General features: G+C 42.4%; 1 protein-coding gene across 5 annotated transcripts in view; it reads right to left on the minus strand.

The window, feature by feature from the left end:
- Positions 1-21,084, minus strand: part of znf385b (zinc finger protein 385B) — a 225,347-nt gene that overhangs the window by 119,890 nt on the left and 84,373 nt on the right. The window contains exon 1 of one of the 5 annotated variants that reach the window (XM_058393038.1): positions 17,034-17,733. The exons of the other annotated variants lie outside the window; for them this stretch is intronic. Coding sequence (XP_058249021.1) covers positions 17,034-17,043 — 10 coding nt within the window. The 5' untranslated portion in view covers positions 17,044-17,733. Of the gene's footprint in view, positions 1-17,033; positions 17,734-21,084 lie in introns of those variants that run through there. 5 annotated transcript variants of the gene reach the window in all.

Below are 21,084 nucleotides of genomic sequence, written 5' to 3' on the forward strand. Positions count from 1 at the left end.
GTAGGTAAATAAAAATAAAATATAATATAAATAGAATAAAATATAAATAAAGTATGGTAGGATATATGTATACAGAATATGTATATAAAATATAGAATATATATATAAAGAAAGTAAAATGTAAACAACTGTATTATACAGAATTATATGAAGTGAATAATGTGCAATGTGCAGACAGCAGGGTGGTCGTGTAGTGAAATAAGGTGATGAGATGATAAGAAGCAATGGTATTGTCCATCAGTGCAGATGATACATATGGGAGGAGTTTAAAAGAAGAATCAGGTGCTTGTGATTTGACCAGTTTGATGAAAAATAAAGCACAAAAAAAGCATAAAATGAAGGGGGGGGGTTGTCCAGTAAAATGCAGTTTTGCATTTAAGGGGAAAGAGAGAAAGTCAGTACAGTAACTCAGTGGTGGTGGAGCAGAAAAGCATCTCAGAACATGGCAGAGCCTGGAACTGTGAGGCTCATGGTCTACACCACCACCAGTCCTCTGACGGACACAAGGCGTGACTGCCTGATAGCTGCATGAATCATCAGGGGTGCAGGTGCTCTGCTAACTCAGTGCATGGTGAGGGTCAGTTTCCATGTGCTATAGGGTTTTTATGATGCTTCGGTTGTAAACTGAGTGAAACACGAGTGTAGAAATGTCAGCTTAACGAGAAGGGTTACATTCAGGCTGGATAATTCTGGCTTCTTCAGATGAAGTGTTTATGGGTAGGATCCTGAATTATACTTGAAAATGATTACTTGAAAAGCAAGCAAGCAAGAAAGAAAAAGAAAGCAAGAAAGCAAGAAAGCAAGAAAGAAAGCAAGAAAGAAAGCAAGAAAGCAAGAAAGCAAGAAAGCAAGAAAGAAAGCAAGAAAGCAAGAAAGCAAGAAAGAAAGCAAGAAAGCAAGAAAGAAAGCAAGAAAGAAAGCAAGAAAGAAAGAAAGCAAGAAAGAAAGCAAGAAAGAAAGCAAGAAAGAAAGCAAGCAAGAAAGAAAGCAAGAAAGCAAGAAAGCAAGAAAGAAAGAAGATTAAAATTTCAGTTATGTTTTTTTTTTTTTTAACAGTTGACTCTCAGGGTCTGTAATTTGGATGGATGGATGGATGGATTGATTCATTCATTCATGTGACAGTTATATACAGTTGAGTCAGAATCCAGTCATGAATCAGAGTATCTGAGGGTTGAAGCTTGTACTCAGAGTCCTGCAGCGGCTCTCATTCTCACCTGCACACCTCCCAACACACTGCTCCCTGATCAATTTAATAACTAATAATCAATACTGCAAAAAAAATCTACTAAAATCCAATAAATAACACCGTTAATCCCAGGAAAACACAGACATCGCGATTTCTTCCCAGCCTTTCTTATTTTCACCCAAACAAAGAGGTGTTTCAAGCGCTAACTGATGTCCGAACTTTTCCCCCTCCCTCGTGCGTGCCAGCTCTTGTCTGATTCCATTTAAATATTCATATTAGAGAACACATCACTTTGGCTGCGCAAATTACTTTCATAAAGTGATTTTAACTGGGGGCAGCACTCGTTATTTCAGCTCTGCCGTTTCCATGGAGACTACAGGAACCTCTGCTACATGAAATCTCTCTCTCTCTCTCTCTCACTTTTTCTTTTTCACCTCCACAGACACAATCACTAATGGTCATTTTCCAGCTCTGACAGGCTGCAACCCGAGCAACCACATACTAATCCCAGTCTCTTCCATCTACACCAAGAGATCGATTCCGTCTGAGTAAGGTCGTGATTAAAGCCGGGAGCACTAGCCCCGCCCCTCGTGCTAAGCTTAATCATTCTTAGCATTGCATACGAGCTGGCTGCGGGGATGATCAGAGTCGCTGTGGTGAATTAGGGCTGGGTTTATGGTTCAAAAATGGAGATATGACCTCGCCGTATTTATCAGGTTTTTTTTGTCAAACGTTAAATAAATGAAAAATGGTTAAGTAAGGGGGGTGTCTTAAGTGGCAAGGATCCAGAACCAATAGAGAAATGAGACAAATATGCATGGGAAGACTGCGCAACACATGATGACACAAAGACGACAGATAGAAGAAGGCGAGCTAATCAAGAGCTAACACGAAACAGGCGAACACAGTCAACAGGACAGAAACCAAACACAAACACATGGTGTTTGTCACCATGGCAACATCTCTAAATGATTATAGTCTCTAAAAACGCAAGCGAGGTTAACTGCCAACAAATATTAACAATTTTTTTTTTTCTAAAATCAGATAAAGAAAGCAAGAAAGAAAGCAAGATCAAGCAAGCAAGCAAGAAAGAAAGAAAGCAAGAAAGCAAGCAAGAAAGAACGCAAGCAAGCAAGAAAGCAAGCAAGAAAGAAAGCAAGCAAGCAAGCAAGCAAGCAAGCAAGCAAGAAAGCAAGAAAGCAAGCAAGAAAGAAAGCAAGATCAAGCAAGCAAGAAAGAAAGAAAGCAAGAAAGCAAGCAAGAAAGAACGCAAGCAAGCAAGAAAGCAAGCAAGAAAGAAAGCAAGCAAGCAAGCAAGCAAGCAAGCAAGCAAGCAAGAAAGAAAGCAAGATCAAGCAAGCAAGAAAGAAAGAAAGCAAGAAAGAAAGCAAGCAAGAAAGAAAGCAAGATCAAGCAAGCAAGCAAGAAAGAAAGAAAGCAAGAAAGCAAGCAAGCAAGCAAGAAAGAAAGCAAGAAAGCAAGCAAGCAAGAAAGAAAGCAAGAAAGAAAGAAAGAAAGCAAGAAAGAAAGCAAGAAAGCAAGAAAGAAAGCAAGCAAGAAAGCAAGCAAGAAAGCAAGCAAGAAAGAAAGCAAGCAAGAAAGCAAGCAAGAAAGAAAGATCAAGCAAGCAAGAAAGAAACCCCCCCGAGACGACACGAGGAAGAAACCATGAGAGGAAGCAGACTCCAACAGGAACCTCATCCTCATCCGAGAGACACTGGAGAGTGTGATTAGAAATCCTTTCCTCTCTATATCTCTACACTCAAGTGTGAGTGAATAACCAGCATCTTTTGTGTATTTTAAATGAATCTGATCCTCAGCACAAAATCTGACTCCATTCTAGATTTAAGTCTTTTCTGGTGAAGTTCTCCGATGTTCAGCCATGGAGCGCTCACTTTTGGTTTAACCAGTCGTTAAAAATGCTAAAGACTTTTCTTCTGAGAGCTCTTAAGGATCACGCAAGTCTGTCGTTTTCATAACTGTAGTAGGAAATGTCAGAATTTATACATTTACGGATGCAAAATACATATTTTCCGCCCCGGGCCAAGACTTACTGCAGCAAATTCTGCACTAACAGCCACTTTATTAACTCCTCTCGTAGCTCCTGGCTTTTTCCTCCAGCAACCGAGCGAAGTCTAACTCTATGTGATTTGGTATGGATATGTATTAAGAAACATATCCTTCATGTTTGGAAATTTTTCCACTCGGTCTCAGCGAGCCGGGTCTCTCTCTCTCTCTGTCTCTCTCTCCCTCGCTCCCAAACCTACTTAGTGTTATTACACTTGATCAAACACTAATGGACGTTATTATTCAGTGGTGGGGAAAAGCCTAAAGCAAATTGAATCCTCCCGTGGAGGGGATTGTTATCTCGCTCAAAGCAACACCGTGTCTGACATACACGAGCGCGGCAGGTACAAATTCCTCCCGGGCCGAAGCGGCTCGCCATTGTGCATGCTTTAAAAGCAAAACGGCGGCGAGCATTAGGCGGAGGTCAACGAGACCGGCCCACACATTAATCACTCTTAGTGCTGACAGAGCTGTTCGCTATAACAAATGTTTGCAATTATAGTCACTGTGGGGGAAAAAAAAAAGTTTGTGTAATTACAAATGAGGCAGGTGTGTGCATGATGATGATGATGGGTGCAGTCTCCTATAATGACCAAATTCCATATAACATTCATATTTCTGATTATTTTCGCTCATTAGGAATGATCTAACAGTTAGAGCTAGAATAATCGTGTATCCACTTATAACTAAGTTTATACATCGACGAGGCATAACATTATGACCACCTGCCTGATATTGTGTTCGTGTCAAAATAGCCTTGACCCCATCATGCACTGTGTATCCTGACACCTTTCAATCAGAACCAGCATTAAGTTCTCCGTGCATCAATGAGCCAGTGACCCTGTCACCGGTTCACCACTGTTCCTTTCTTGGACCACTTTTGATAGATGCTGACCACTACAGACTGGGAACACCCCACAAGAGCTGCAGTTTTGGAGATGCTCTGATCCAGTCGTTTAGCCATCACAACCTTATATATATTGATATATTTCAATACATCTCGGCATGCTCAGCGCAGAGTTTGTGGTGTCCATCACTGTAAGACAATCAGTGAGCCCTTGACTGTACACTAGTGATCAGAAATGGACATTAACAGTCAAACAAATGAATGATGTTCAGGCTGTGAGTCTGATCTAAAATGAGTCTGTTGGCTTTCAGTGTGTTTTAGACGTGTGTTTTTCCTTCTATCAGATAACCTTACACAGAATTTTACTGGTTGAAGATCAATTTTAGATCATTATGAACAAGCACTTAGAGCATCTCAGAACAGAAATTGGTTCGATATCATTTAGTTGAAGATAGAAACATTTGGGTGAAATAAAACAAATCATTTGTTAAAGCTTTTATATGAATATATTTGCAATATAAATACAGGAAACAGACTTGGCAGTGGAAACATCTGATCATAAGATCTGATCATAAGATCTTATGAACGACTGAAAATGTTTTTTCTCACTCGAAATATTGACTTTATTCTCCAGTGTATCTACAGCGTTATTTTTTGCACTGTTACCAATTTATTGACCAAACTGTACAGTCAACTAAATTAAATTTATTATTAAAAAATGGCACAGTGAACAAGGTGTGAATTAAGCTTCGAGTTTATCGCCATGTGCAGAAAGAGTGCTTTAAAGTATCTAGTGTGTTAGTGTGTATACAGTGGAAGTCCTAGTGGAAGATATTGCACATATTCCACACTATAAATTAAAAACGTAATACAGACACAAAAATTGAGGGGGGGGATAGATAGATCAATCGATCGATAGATAAATAGATAATGTTTAATTAATTTCTATATAAAAGTTTGTCGAATAGAAATGACTATAAATCCTATAAATTATCAACCATAATATAGAGAGTATAAAAACAAAATAAATAAACTGATACATTTATTTGTTTGTTCATTTACATATATATTTCCATCTATCTATCAATCTATACCTTGTTTACACTGCTTAATGATATCACTTTTACAGACAGACAGATAGATAGATAATTCAATTAAATCAAATTAAATGGTTCAATAAATTTAATTATTTATTTTGTTTGTGTTCATATTATGCTAACAATTTATTGATTTTTGCAATAGCTTCCACATAACCTCCACTATTTATTTATCCACTATTTGTTTAATTATTTATTTTCACAATTGATCCATTTTTTTAAGCAGTGTAAACATGGTATACAGCCCAGGTGTCATAGTGACAGATGCTGCACATATTCAGTGCTATCAATTATTAACATAATATAGAAATTAAAACAAGATCAATTAAATGAAATTAAATCAAGTAAAATCAAATAACATTTATTTATTCATTAATTAATTCATTTATAATAAAAAAAAATTATATATACATACACATTATATATATATATAAAAAAAATATATGACACTGAGTACAAGGACATCTGAAATTGGAGTCTGATATCAGTACAGTACAACCATCAGTGTCGCTCTAAGTGATGATAATGATCAAGAGCAGTAATGGTATATAGAGCTTTGTGCTGGTGTTATTGGTTACAGCTCAACAGTCTGAAGAGTCACATGACCTCGACTGAAGCCTCTAGAACAAGAACTAAAACACAACACCATCATTTTATTTCCACCTAATTGTTTTTTTTTGGTTTTTGTTTTTTTTTTCATCGTTCAGTCATTTTCAATTCAATTATTTTAAATAAACTACAGGACAAACTAAACTTGCAGCACTGACAATGAAGTCATTTTGGAGCAAACTGAGCTGCCAAAGCCTTTAGTGCTTTGGAAGGGAAAAAGAAGAAGAAGAAGAAAGAAAAAAAAAATTGTTTTTTTTATTTCAAACCCTGAATTTTCCACTTTAGATCATGTTTCTGAGTTTTGGACAATTTGGCGCTAATTGTTTGAACAACAGTCTCATCCAGTCATCCAGCTGACTTTACTTACAATATGAGCACTTCACTGGAACAATCCAAACACAAAGATCCAGAGGAGGATGTGATTATATAAGAGGAAAGACATTCGATTTAAATAAATAAATAAATAAATAAATAAAAACAGTACATTCAGAAGGCATAGCAGCTTTAAATACAATACAAAGTACGTTTACAGTTCCACAGTGTCAGATATCTCAATTCTGACATTACAGGAATCATAAAATCCTACATGATGCCTTAATAATGTTTTCAGAACTGTGTGTCGAAGCTCCGCTCTGCTTTCTCTGCTTTCTGAGCCAGAGGATCGAGGCGGCTGCTTATTTTTACACATCGAATACAAGGGCTAAATGTAGGCTGCGGACGTGTCCAGACTGGAGAAAATGAATCTTAACTACAGCATTAGCTGTCCCACACACACACACACACACACACACACACTCATCTATCCCTGGCACTCATGCAGCTCTAAGTGAAGAAGTGTTGCTAAAACCTGCATCACGTTCACACTCCACTTACCAGAAAAAAATAAAAAATAAAGTTCCATCCTGATCAATAAAGTCAAAGACGTGAAACAACACACCTTCAATATTTAATGAGCTCCACGAGCATTTATGAAAGCTGATTATGTAAACGGTTCATCAGTGTGAAGGTAAGTACCGCCTGCTGGCCGAGGGGAAACAAAGCGGCTCGGGAAATTTAATGATGTTTTTTCAGTAGGGACCCTGATTTAGTGGATAAATGTAAGAAAATAATCAGACACGGTGGTGAGGAAGCCAACAACAGCCTGGGGAGACAGCTGTGGACAAAACGAGCACAAAGTAAATCCTGTGTTTATTTCTGTTTACTGTAAGAGTCTTGCTGACTGGAGATGATCGCTTGCAGAACTCTGTATGTGTCAGAACAAGCAAGTTAATGATGTTAGGGCTGGGAAACCCCTCAGATGATGCAGTGCAGGAAAACAGCCAAAAAAAAGAGCTGCAACTTCTTTTTAAAATTATTTATAAATGAATAAAAAATTAACCAAACTATACCAAAACCATCATTCACTAATTCTCAGCCACACACTCCATTACCTGTTCCTGTACCATGTCCGTATTCACTCACACACTTCCTCATTCACTCTCCTTCTCCCACCATAAATCCTTCACTCATTCATACACACTCTCACTCATCCACTTACTTACTCATTTATCTCCTCACTCACTCATCCACTTACTTACTCATCTAACTCCTTGCTCACTCATCCACTTCTTCACTTACTCATCTATTTCCTCACTCACTCATCCACTTCCTCATTCACTCATTTCCTCACTCACTCATCCACTTCCTTACTTACTCATCTAACTCCTCACTCACTCATCCACTTCCTTACTTACTCATCTATTTCCTCACTCACTCATCCATGTCCTCACTCACTCATCTAACTCCTCACTCACTCATCCACTTCCTCACTCACTCAATCATTTCCTCACTCACTCTTCCACCTCCTCACTCATCCACTTCCTTACTTACTCATCTATTTCCTCACTCACTCATCCACTTCCTCATTCACTCATCCACTTCCTCATTCACTCATCCACTTCCTCATTCACTCATCCACTTCCTCACTCACTCATCCACTTCCTCACTCACTCATCCACTTCCTCACTCACTCATCCGCTTTCTTACTTGCTCATCTAACTCGTCACTCACTCATCCACTTCCTCATTCAATCATCTAACTCCTCACTCACTCATCCACTTCCTCACTCACTCATCCACCTCCTCACTCACTCATCCACTTCCTCACTCACTCATCCACTTCCTCACTCACTCATCCGCTTTCTTACTTGCTCATCTAACTCGTCACTCACTCATCCACTTCCTCATTCAATCATCTAACTCCTCACTCACTCATCCACTTCCTCACTCACTCATCCACCTCCTCACTCACTCATCCACTTCCTCACTCACTCATCCACTTCCTCACTCACTCATCCATTTCCACTCACTCATCCACTTCATTCACTCATCTACTTCCTCACTCACTCATCCACTTCCTCATTCACTCATCTAACTCCTCACTCACTCATCCACTTCCTCACTCACTCATCCACTTCCTCACTCACTCATCCATTTCCACTCACTCATCCACTTCATACACTCATCTACTTCCTCACTCACTCATCCACTTCATTCACTCATCTACTTCCTCACTCACTCATCCACTTCCTCATTCACTCATCTAACTCCTCACTCACTCATCCACTTCCTCACTCACTCATCCACTTCCTCACTCACTCATCCACTTCCTCACTCACTCATCCATTTCCACTCACTCATCCATTTCCACTCACTCATCCACTTCATTCACTCATCTACTTCCTCACTCACTCATCCACTTCCTCATTCACTCATCTAACTCCTCACTCACTCATCCACTTCCTCATTCACTCATTTCCTCACTCACTCATCCACTTCCTTACTTACTCATCCACTTCCTCACTCACTCATCCACTTCCTCACTCACTCATCCACTTCCTTACTTGCTCATCTAACTCATCACTCACTGATCCACTTCCTCACTCACTCATCCACCTCCTCACTCACTCATCCACTTACTTACTCACTCATCTATATCCTCATTCACTCATCCACTTCCTCACTCACTCATCCACTTCCTCATTCACTCATCTATTTCCTCACTCACTCATCCACTTCCTTACTTACTCATCTAACTCCTCACTCACTCATCCACTTCCTCACTCACTCATCCACTTCCTCACTCACTCATCCACTTCCTTACTCACTCATCCACTTCCTCACTCACTCATCCATTTCCACTCACTCATCCACTTCATTCACTCATCTACTTCCTCACTCACTCATCCACTTCCTCATTCACTCATCTATTTCCTCACTCACTCATCCACTTCCTCATTCACTCATTTCCTCACTCACTCATCCACTTCCTTACTTACTCATCCACTTCCTCACTCACTGATCCACTTCCTCACTCACTCATCCACCTCCTCACTCACTCATCCACTTACTTACTCACTCATCTATATCCTCACTCACTCATCCACTTCCTCACTCACTCATCCACTTCCTCATTCACTCATCTATTTCCTCACTCACTCATCCACTTCCTTACTTACTCATCTAACTCCTCACTCACTCATCCACTTCCTCACTCACTCATCCATTTCCTCACTCACTCATCCACTTCCTCACACACTCATCCACTTCCTCACACACTCATCTATTTCCTCACTCACTCATCCACTTCCTCACACACTCATCCACTTCCTCACACACTCATCTAACTCCTCACTCACTCATCCACTTCCTCACTCACTCATCCACTTCCTCACTCACTCATCTAACTCCTCACTCACTCATCCACTTCCTCATTCACTCATCTAACTCCTCACTCACTCATCCACTTCCTCATTCACTCATCTAACTCCTCACTCACTCATCCACTTCCTCACTCACTCATCCACTTCCTCATTCACTCATTTATTTCCTCACTCACTCATCCACTTCCTTACTTACTCATCTAACTCCTCACTCACTCATCCACTTCCTCACTCACTCATCCACTTCCTCATTCACTCATCTATTTCCTCACTCACTCATCCACTTCCTTACTTACTCATTCACTTCCTCACTCACTCATCTAACTCCTCACTCACTCATCCACCTCCTCACTCACTCATCCACTTCCTTACTTACTCATCTAACTCCTCACTCACTCATCCACTTCCTTACTTACTCATCTAACTCCTCACTCACTCATCTATTTCCTCACTCACTCATCCACTTCCTTACTTACTCATCTATTTCCTCACTCACTCATCCACGTCCTCACTCACTCATCTATTTCCTCACTCACTCATCCACTTCCTCACTCACTCATCCACTTCCTCACTCACTCATCCACTTCCTTACTTACTCATCTAACTCCTCACTCACTCATCCACTTCCTTACTTACTCATCTATTTCCTCACTCACTCATCCACGTCCTCACTCACTCATCTAACTCCTCACTCACTCATCCACTTCCTCACTCACTCATCCACTTCCTCACTCACTCATCCACTTCCTCACTCACTCATCCACTTCCTCACTCACTCATCTAACTCCTCACTCACTCATCCACCTCCTCACTCACTCATCCACTTCCTCACTCACTCATCCACTTCCTCACTCACTCATCCACTTCCTCACTCACTCATCCACCTCCTCACTCACTCATCCACCTCCTCACTCACTCATCCACCTCCTCACTCACTCATCCACTTCCTCACTCACTCATCCACTTCCTCACTCACTCATCCACCTCCTCACTCACTCATCCACCTCCTCACTCACTCATCCACCTCCTCACTCACTCATCCACTTCCTCACTCACTCATCCACTTCCTCACTCACTCATCTAACTCCTCACTCACTCATCCACTTCCTCATTCACTCATCCACTTCCTCACTCACTCATCCACTTCCTTACTCACTCATCCACTTCCTTACTTACTCATCCACTTCCTTACTTACTCATCTACTTCCTTACTTACTCATCTAACTCCTCACTCACTCATCCACTTCCTCACTCACTCCTCCACTTCCTCACTCATCCACTCATCTATTTCCTCATTCACTCATCCACTTCTTCACTCACTCATCCACTTCCTCACTCATCCACTTCCTCACTCACTCATCCACCTCCTCACTCACTCATCCACTTCCTTACTCACTCATCTATTTCCTCATTCACTCATCCACTTCTTCACTCACTCATCTAACTCCTCACTCACTCATCTAACTCCTCACTCACTCATCCACTTCCTCACTCATCCACTTCCTCACTCACTCATCTAACTCCTCACTCACTCATCCACCTCCTCACTCACTCATCCAACTCCTCACTCACTCATCCACCTCCTCACTCACTCATCCACTTCCTCACTCACTCATCCACTTCCTCACTCACTCATCCACTTCCTCACTCACTCATCCACTTCCTCACTCACTCATCCACTTCCTCACTCACTCATCCACTTCCTCACACACTCATCCACTTCCTCACTCACTCATCCGCTTTCTTACTTGCTCATCTATTTCCTCACTCACTCCTCCACTCACTCATCCACTCATCCCTCACTCACTAATCCATCTCACTCACTCACTCATCCATCCACTTCATTCACTCATCCACTTCCTCACTCACTCATCCACTTCCTCACTCACTCATCCACTTCCTCACTCACTCATCCACTTCCTCACTCACTCATCTAACTCCTCACTCACTCATCCACCTCCTCACTCACTCATCCACCTCCTCACTCACTCATCCACTTCCTCATTCACTCATCCACTTCCTCACTCACTCATCCACTTCCTTACTCACTCATCCACTTCCTTACTCATCCACTTCCTTACTTACTCATCTAACTCCTCACTCACTCCTCCACTTCCTCACTCATCCACTCATCTATATCCTCACTCACTCATCCACTTCCTCATTCACTCATTTATTTCCTCACTCACTTATCCACTTCCTCATTCACTCATCTATTTCCTCACTCACTCATCCACTTCCTCATTCACTCATCTATTTCCTCACTCACTCATCCACTTCCTTATTTACTCATCTAACTCCTCACTCACTCATCCACTTCCTCATTCACTCATCTAACTCCTCACTCACTCATCCACTTCCTCACTTACTCATCCACTTCCTCACTCATTCATCCACTTCCTCATTCACTCATCTATTTCCTCACTCACTCATCCACTTCCTCATTCACTCATCTATTTCCTCACTCACTCATCCACTTCCTCATTCACTCATCTATTTCCTCACTCACTCATCCACTTCCTTACTTACTCATTCACTTCCTCAATCACTCATCCACTTCCTCATTCACTCATCTATTTCCTCACTCACTCATCCACTTCCTTACTTACTCCTCTATTTCCTCACTCACTCATCCACTTCCTCATTCACTCATCTAACTCCTCACTCACTCATCCACTTCCTCACTCATTCATTTCCTCACTCACTCATCCACTTCCTCACTCATTCATCCACTTCCTCATTCATTCATCCACTTCCTCACTCATTCATCCACCTCCTCACTCACTCATCCACCTCCTCACTCACATCTGCTTCCTTACTTACTCATCTAACTCCTCACTCATTCATCCACTTCCTCACTCACTCATCCACTTCCTCACTCATTCATCCACTTCCTCACTCACTCATCCACCTCCTCACTCACTCATCCACTTCCTCATTCACTCATCTATTTCCTCACTCACTCATCCACTTCCTTATTTACTCATCTAACTCCTCACTCACTCATCCACTTCCTCATTCACATCCACTTCCTTACTCATCTAACTCCTCACTCACTCATCCACTTCCTCACTCATTCATTTCCTCACTCACTCATCCACTTCCTCACTCATTCATCCACTTCCTCATTCATTCATCTATTTCCTCACTCACTCATCCACCTCCTCACTCACTTCACCTTACTCATCTAACTCCTCACTCACTCATCCACTTCCTCACTCATTCCACTTCCTCACTCACTCATCCACTTCCTCACTCATTCATCCACTTCCTCATTCATTCATCCACTTCCTCACTCATTCATCCACCTCCTCACTCACTCATCCACCTCCTCACTCACATCTGCTTCCTTACTTACTCATCTAACTCCTCACTCATTCATCCACTTCCTCACTCACTCATCCACTTCCTCACTCATTCATCCACTTCCTCACTCACTCATCCACCTCCTCACTCACTCATCCACTTCCTCATTCACTCATCTATTTCCTCACTCACTCATCCACTTCCTTATTTACTCATCTAACTCCTCACTCACTCATCCACTTCCTCATCCACTCATCTAACTCCTCACTCACTCATCCACTTCCTCACTTACTCATCCACTTCCTCACTCATTCATCCACTTCCTTACTTACTCCTCTATTTCCTCACTCACTCATCCACTTCCTCATTCACTCATCTATTTCCTCACTCATTCATCCACTTCCTTACTTACTCCTCTATTTCCTCACTCACTCATCCACTTCCTCATTCACTCATCTATTTCCTCACTCACTCATCCACTTCCTCATTCACTCATTCACTTCCTCACACACTCATCCACTTCCTCACTCATTCATCCACTTCCTCACTCACTCATCCACCTCCTCACTCACTCATCCACCTCCTCATTCACATCCACTTCCTTACTCATCTAACTCCTCACTCACTCATCCACTTCCTCACTCATTCATTTCCTCACTCACTCATCCACTTCCTCACTCATTCATCCACTTCCTCATTCATTCATCCACTTCCTCACTCATTCATCCACCTCCTCACTCACTCATCCACCTCCTCACTCACATCTGCTTCCTTACTTACTCATCTAACTCCTCACTCACTCATCCACTTCCTCACTCACTCATCCACTTCCTCACTCATTCATCCACTTCCTCACTCACTCATCCACCTCCTCACTCACATCTGCTTCCTTACTTACTCATCTAACTCCTCACTCACTCATCCACTTCCTCACTCACTCCTCTATTTCCTCACTCACTCATCCACTTCCTCATTCACTCATCTATTTCCTCACTCACTCATCCACTTCCTCATTCACTCATTCACTTCCTCACTCATTCATCCACCTCCTCACTCACTCATCCACCTCCTCACTCACATCTGCTTCCTTACTTACTCATCTAACTCCTCACTCACTCATTCTCTGCCTCAATCACTCATCCACTTCCTCAATCACTCATTCTCTTCCTCACTCGCACATCCGCTTCCTTACTTACTCATCTATTTCCTCACTCTCTCATTCACTCTTCCAATTCCTCACTCACTCATCCCCTTCCTTGCTTACTCATTTAATTCCACACTCACTTCCTCACTCATTCATCCACTTCTCCATTTTCTTAATTACTCATCTAATTCCTCACTCACTCATCCAGTTCCTCACTTCCTCATCCACTTCTTTACTCAATCATCTACTACTCATCATTCAGTCATCTTCTTCCTCGCTCTTTTATTCCATGCCGTATTCACTCTCTCATCCACTTCCTTTTTTCCACACTTACCCACTTCCTCACCCACCCAGTGCCTCACTTACTCATTCACTTCCTCACTCACTCATCCCAGGTCTTATTCATTCACTCATCCACTTCCTTTTTTCCACACTTACCCACTTCCTCACTCCATCACCCACCCAGTGCCTCACTCATCCACTTCCTCAATCACTCATCCACTTCCTCATTGTCACTCAATTTAAATTTATGTAATCTGGTAGATGCCCTTATCTATAATTTCCTCACGTGCTCCCTCACTCCCCCCACTTCCTTACCCAGTCATTCATCCAATTCTTCACTCACTCACTCGTTTATCCACTCATGAATCATCCAGTTCTTCACCCACCCACTTGCTTTCTCAACTATTCATTCATCTTCCTCATCGTCCACTCCTTCCCCTCCTCCATCCCTCATTCAATCAGTGACTCTCTGTGACTCCCTCCCTCCCTCCTTCTCACCATGATTTAATCCCACACTTCACGCACTCACTCCTTCACTCACTCACTCCATCAATCCCTCTCTCACACCCTCTTTCACTCTCGCTCGCTCCCTCTCTTTATCGTCCCATCTCTCCCATCATCGCTCTCTCCATCACTCTGTCTCTCCTTCCCTCACACAACCACACTCTCTTCCCCTCATTCTCTCTCCATCACTCCCTCTCTCCTAATGTCCATTATCCCCACTCTCTCTCCATCACTCAACCCCCTCACTCACCCTCCATCACTCCCTCTCTGTCTCCATCACTCCCTCTCTCCCACACTCACTCTCTGTCCATCACTCTCTCCATCACTCCCTCTCTTTCCCCTCATTCTCCATCACTCCCTCTCTCCCACCCTCTCTGTCCATCACTCCCACCCTCACACTCTATCACTCCCTCACTCCCTCTCATTCTCAATCATTCCCTCTCTTCCACTCTCACTCTCCCACCCTCACTCTTTCTCTATCACTCCCTCTCTCTCCCTCATTCTCCATCACTCTCTCTCTTCCACCCTCACTCTCTCTCTATCACTTCCTCCATCCCACCCACACTGTCCATCACTCCCTCTCTCCCACCCTCACTCTCTCTCCATCACTCCCTCTCTCCCACCCTCTCTCTCTCTCCCCATCACTACCTCTCTCCCACCCTCACTCCCTTTCTCCCCCTCATTCTCCATCACTCCCTCTCTCCCACCCTCCCACCATCACTCCCTGTCTTCCAATCCACCCACCCTCACTCTCTCCATCACTCCCTCTCTCCCACCCTCAATCACCATCACCCCCCCTCCCCTTTCCTCGCTTACTTAGCTGTAACAGGCTGAATTTTCTCCACAAGGGGGCGCTCAGATTTGTACCTTTTTCTGCACATCATTGTTGTGAAAGAGGAACCCGGTATGAACCCACCAGCAGGATCTGACGAGCGCAGGTCTGTTGGCACTCACGCAGTGTGTATGCAGTAAAATTGCTCTAACACACTGTGCATTCAATTAAGGATAGTTAATGACACAATGAGGGCAGTAAGCCAGTAGTGGCACAAGCATGACAAAACTGCATCATCTTATATTCTAAAGCCACTCTGTGAATGGGAATAGCATTACTCTACTCTTAAATGAATATAAAATTTCTCTTAAAAAAATAAAAATAGCCCTGAATGAGCTGGAGGAAAAGACAGGACACTAGGAACCTGAAATAAAGCTGCACCCGATTATGAACAAATGCTCACACGATGTCCAAAACAAACCTTACACCAAAGAACTCAGTGTTTTTAAATTTATTTTTATTTACTGATATCAGAAACCTTTAGAGCAGACTGATGCCTAAATCATACTAAACCCTAAATCCTATTTATTAAAATAACTCTTCTTTTAATTTAACCAAGTATTTATTGTGTTCATCAACTCATTAACCAAAGCAGAGAGCTCTTTAAAGGAAAATCGTCCATTATCTTACTATCGCAAGAATTATTCGGATTAAATGCCTCAATATTCAGTTCAGACCCGAGGACCTCGGCCAGTTTATGGCGAACGAGTAGAGGGATTTTATTTATTTTCTTTTTTTAAAAAAAATATTATAAGATTCTCTAAACAGAAATTTAATTCTACTTGACTGTGTAGCTTTACAGACTTTAGTTTTTCTTAGTTAACCTACAGAATACAAAGATCATATATATGGAAAAATTTCCATTAAAAAATAAATAAATAAAACATTCTAAATTTAAAATTAATAAATAAAAAATAAATAAATAAAATAAATGAAATAGCTCAGGCAGGAATTCTTCAGATTTGGCATTAAAAAGTCTTTGTTTCATCTGATAAAGGTTTAATATTTTAATTAAGATAATATCCAATACCAATATCAAAAGCACCCTACATGAAACAATTGCTTAAATGATCCTGAATTTACTGACTTCTAACTTCACAATCACAAAAAAAATTAATCATCAGTAGCAAGCATTGCACTGCAGCAATATAAGATCACAATATTAAATCTTGCATCATCTGCGATGTGTTTAGAAGCCCAGCACAAATTGTACAAGCGTAAAAGCAAACATCAGTCACGGCAATATTCTTCAACACTAACGCAATAACCGAACCAAATATACACCGAGCTCGTCGAGCTGAAAGTTCTTGAATGCAATCAAATTTAAAAGCGAGAGTGCGGGAACAAAAGCTTGCCCTCGCTGTGTTTACAGCTTCCCCTCGGTCAGATGTCTATCGGCTCGGCGTGTGTTTGACGCCGGAGTTTGGCGAAGGTAAAGAGGGAGGAACGGGGGACTCACCTAGGAGCATGATGTGTGGAGTGAAAGTAGAGGTAGCCGGAGCACTCGGATGCTGGTAGAGCTGAGGATAAGTTCCAGGAGCGAAGCTTTAGACGAGCAGGGTGAAGTGGACGAAGGAGGACAAGTGGACAAGAGAGGCAGAGATGAAACACGGATAGAAAGAGAGACAGAGGCTGTCACCAGATGCAGCTTTCAACACCTCTGAACCCCAGTGCCAAAAAAAATAACAACCCACAGCAGCAGGGGAAAATACAAAACTAGGTCAGTCCATCATTGATGTGGAGAGACAGGCGGAGAAAAAAAAAATAATACAAATCGTAGGTTCTCCCTCTCCGTCACAAAGCACGGATCTGTCTCGATGCGAATCAGCCTGGAGGGATCTGGCTCTCGTAAAGCAGGAGCGACTTGTGCGATCAGCCGGCCATGCAGAGAGACACGCGTGGAGACGTGAGACGAGCGGCTGACTCCTGAGTGTGTGTGTGTGAGAGAGAGAGAGAGAAGGCAGGCGAGAGGGACTGTGTGTGTATTTAGTAAAGAGAGAGAGAGAGAGAGAAAGAGAGAGAGAGCGAGCGAGTTGGCGCTGTATATGGCACAGCGAGCTGCATACCCTTCGCTCACTGCGAGAGCGTAATATGACTCGGTGCTATCTGCTCAGACGTGTGTAAATGAGGTGAGACTAGAGAATTCCCAGCAGTCCTGCTGAGATACATGGGGGGGGAAGAAAAAAATAATAATAAAAGACCACCTAACAACCATCTGAACGTTCAGTAACGTGTCTCCCAGGTGCTTGGTGCAAATCGTCAGCTCCGATCTCTGAGCAAAAACAGGTGGAGGAAGAGCTGATGGATGGGGTTAGAGGTGAAACATATGGGTTCCGCCTATTCCTCAGCCTTTAACCGTTAACAGTTGGGCTGTGTCTCAAATCACATGCCACAGACTAATTATTTCAACTGTAAACTACGCGCTAATCCAGACTATTAAAATGGGTTTGTATGTGACATTCAACAGTGAATTGTTTCACGTCTGTAAGCTTAAAATTGTTCTATGTGGGTGCTTCATTTGAAAGTCCAGATCGTTAACAGTTAGGCTGTAAGTCAGTTTAAGACAGATGAAGTCTCTTGTACTGGCACCAGCAGCCATTTTGGTTGTGTCAGTTATCTGAGACAAGCCTTTCCAAAAATCGCTCAACACCTCATTTGCTCTGCAAATACGCTCCATCATCAGACGCTTTTTAACCGTGCTACATGTGTGGCGTCGTGAGTAATCCCTTCACACAGGGAAATTTTGACGTTTTCTACTATATATAGTTCTGAGAGCTACAGACTTTCCAAAACAGTCATACGTTTGTTAACTCTGTTTTGTTTTACGTATTATTTTATAACACCGAGCAGACCCTACTGTAGCACTTGTACAAGTTACAAGTCCCTGCTTGGAGGAGGGGTTTAGTGGTTATTTTGTTTTTCTCGCACCTCCAGGGTATGGGGTATAAATTTCATCCCAGCCTTGTGCTTCAGGGGTTTCCTCTGGGTTCTCCAGTTTCCTTCTCTGGTCCAAGACATGTGTTGTAGGCTGAGTGGCATCTCTAAATTGTCCATAGTGTGTGAATGGGTGTGTGAAGATGTGTGATTGTGCCCTGTGATGAGTTGGTACCCTGTTCAGGATGTCCCCTGGCTTGTGCCCAGAGTCTCCTGGGATAGACTACAGGTTCCTCGGGACCCTGTGTAGGATAAGCAGTACAGAAGATGGATGGATGGATGGATGGATGGAAGAATGGATGGAAAGATGGATAGATGGAATACTTACTAGAAGTTCTATTTAGGTTGGAATAAAAGCGACAGCACAGCGAGTTAAAGGTAGAAGTAGGGCAAGCATTCTATTTTACATCTAGCTAATGCTTTGGAAGAAACCTTATTACATAAGGGTCTAGCAGTCTGGGAAATCTCTTGACAGAGTTTGGAAAAACTCCTGAATGGATACATGTTTCTATTTTGCCAACCAAGAAGTGTTAAACTGAAAGTGTGGTCTCATACTGTGACTTTGACCAAGGCATGATCATTGTTGTGAGTATTTCTGAAAAACTACACAATAGACTCTAGACTTAATACAGTCAAGGTCAAAATCAAGTCAAGAGAATGGTATGGAAAGCAAAAAACAACCAGGAAGTGGCAGTTCTGAAGGTGGAAACACCTTGTTGATGAGACAGGACAGAGGAGAACATCCACACTGGTTCTTTCTGACAGAAAGTCTAGAGTAGCTTAAATAACCACTCTTTAAATCCATGGTGAGAAGCAAAGCATCTCACCGAATCTTGAGGATGACGGGCTCTGAAAATCAAAGACCACATCAGATTCCACTGCAGTCAGCAAAGAACAAGAAGAAGAATCTAGTCTGATGCCTGCAGAGGTCACTGAACCTCATGTTAGCACATTCAGGAACGTTGGAAATAACAATCTACTCAGATTAAGTGACATAACAGAGCAGTTCTGGCTCATTTAAGTAGAGCAAGAGTCGTATCAAAGAATCTGCGAATGCCAAGCGCTGAGAGATCTAAGTGAAGTACGGCAACATGGGGGAAAAAATACCAGATGGGAGAGGGTGGAGACACAGCTAGAAGATATTCGCTCACAAATACGTCACCCAAAAACAGCTCAACACAGACCCTCGTTTTACTACTTTCACGCTTCATGCCTGTAAGAACATTCCCCAAGCAAGTCATTCATGTGCGATATCTCGTGTCAAATAAATTCCAGTCCGTCTACACTGGAAATTTGAGATCACGTCCTGTATCAGCAGTGTTCTACTAGCAAATTAGATTGGATCGCCTGCTCTTTTCCGCCGAGGACGGCTCGTCTGTCTACGTGAGCAGGATTTCTTTTTGAAACAGATTCGGAGAAAGGCGATTTACGATTCTCTGAGTGATACTCTGGCAACCACGCCAAATATTCTCAGACCACGTGGCCAGAGCAGGTTATGTGCTCAGCCCTCTGTTTTCACCCCTGTGTTGCTGATATGATTGATGTACGCAAGACAGGGGCTGTTTTCAACGACTCGAGCTCGTCCGCTTCTTGGGTTACGACCCTGGATGCCGGAGCCTTCCAACAGCTGATTGCTTAGTAGCTTTTCTTTGGAGCTCGGACGATATCGCGTTACCCACGACATGCAAAGCTAAGGGAGAGCTATAAATATGCGGCGCATGTCAAGGATTCTTTCCACTGACAATGCAATTTATGCTTCTTCCCGCTCCCAAATGGAGCACAGATGCAGGTGTCGGGTGTCAAAACGGCAGAGTAAACCGTAGCACGCGTCCTTACAGCATCATTAAGGGCCATCCAGAAGCTTAAGTCCACCTGACGGTAAAGTTATACTGTTACTTAACCGTTCCCAAACAGCCTGTCGTCATTGCTTGTGATAATATAGTATGTGAGAATGCTTGGGTATTAAAGGGTAAGCTCCTGGTTATGGCAAAGTCCCTTTCAGAGGCCTTTTAAATAACACTTTATTTCGGGGATGGAGACAAAAGAGAAAGGCAGCAACAGACAAGAACTTGTCGGGCCCGCATGCAAAAACGGGAAAGAGTCAATTAACCACGTGTCAGATGGTCAGATGTAATTATGATAAGGTATGCGGCCGTAATCCGCTCTCTAATATCAACATCAGCATTTCTCATGATGCTAGCCAGGAGACGGATTAATAGCTTCTCGAAATACAGACCAGAGCAAACTATATATCTCTATAATAAGATTGGAAATTGCAAGCCAAGCTAAAGAGGAAAGTCACCAGGCACGACACCACTGACACAAACTAGTCTGCTCTAGAATATTCTCTAAATCGGAATTATTGCCAAGAGCAAGCGACAGCTACACCGGTCAAAATGATATCCATTCTCATTTACGTTTAGATCAATACCAGACTAATCAAGCAGAGTGTTAGCTCAAGCGAGAAGGCTCCTTTCTTGCAATAAAAAAATTTTAAAAAAAAACAGTTTCACTACCAATCTAATCACGCAGCCAACTGCACTGGAGATCCTACCCACTGATTCAGACAATACATC

The sequence above is a fragment of the Hemibagrus wyckioides genome, linkage group LG06 (assembly GCF_019097595.1).
Source record: "Hemibagrus wyckioides isolate EC202008001 linkage group LG06, SWU_Hwy_1.0, whole genome shotgun sequence".
NCBI classification, from domain to species: Eukaryota; Metazoa; Chordata; class Actinopteri; order Siluriformes; family Bagridae; genus Hemibagrus; species Hemibagrus wyckioides.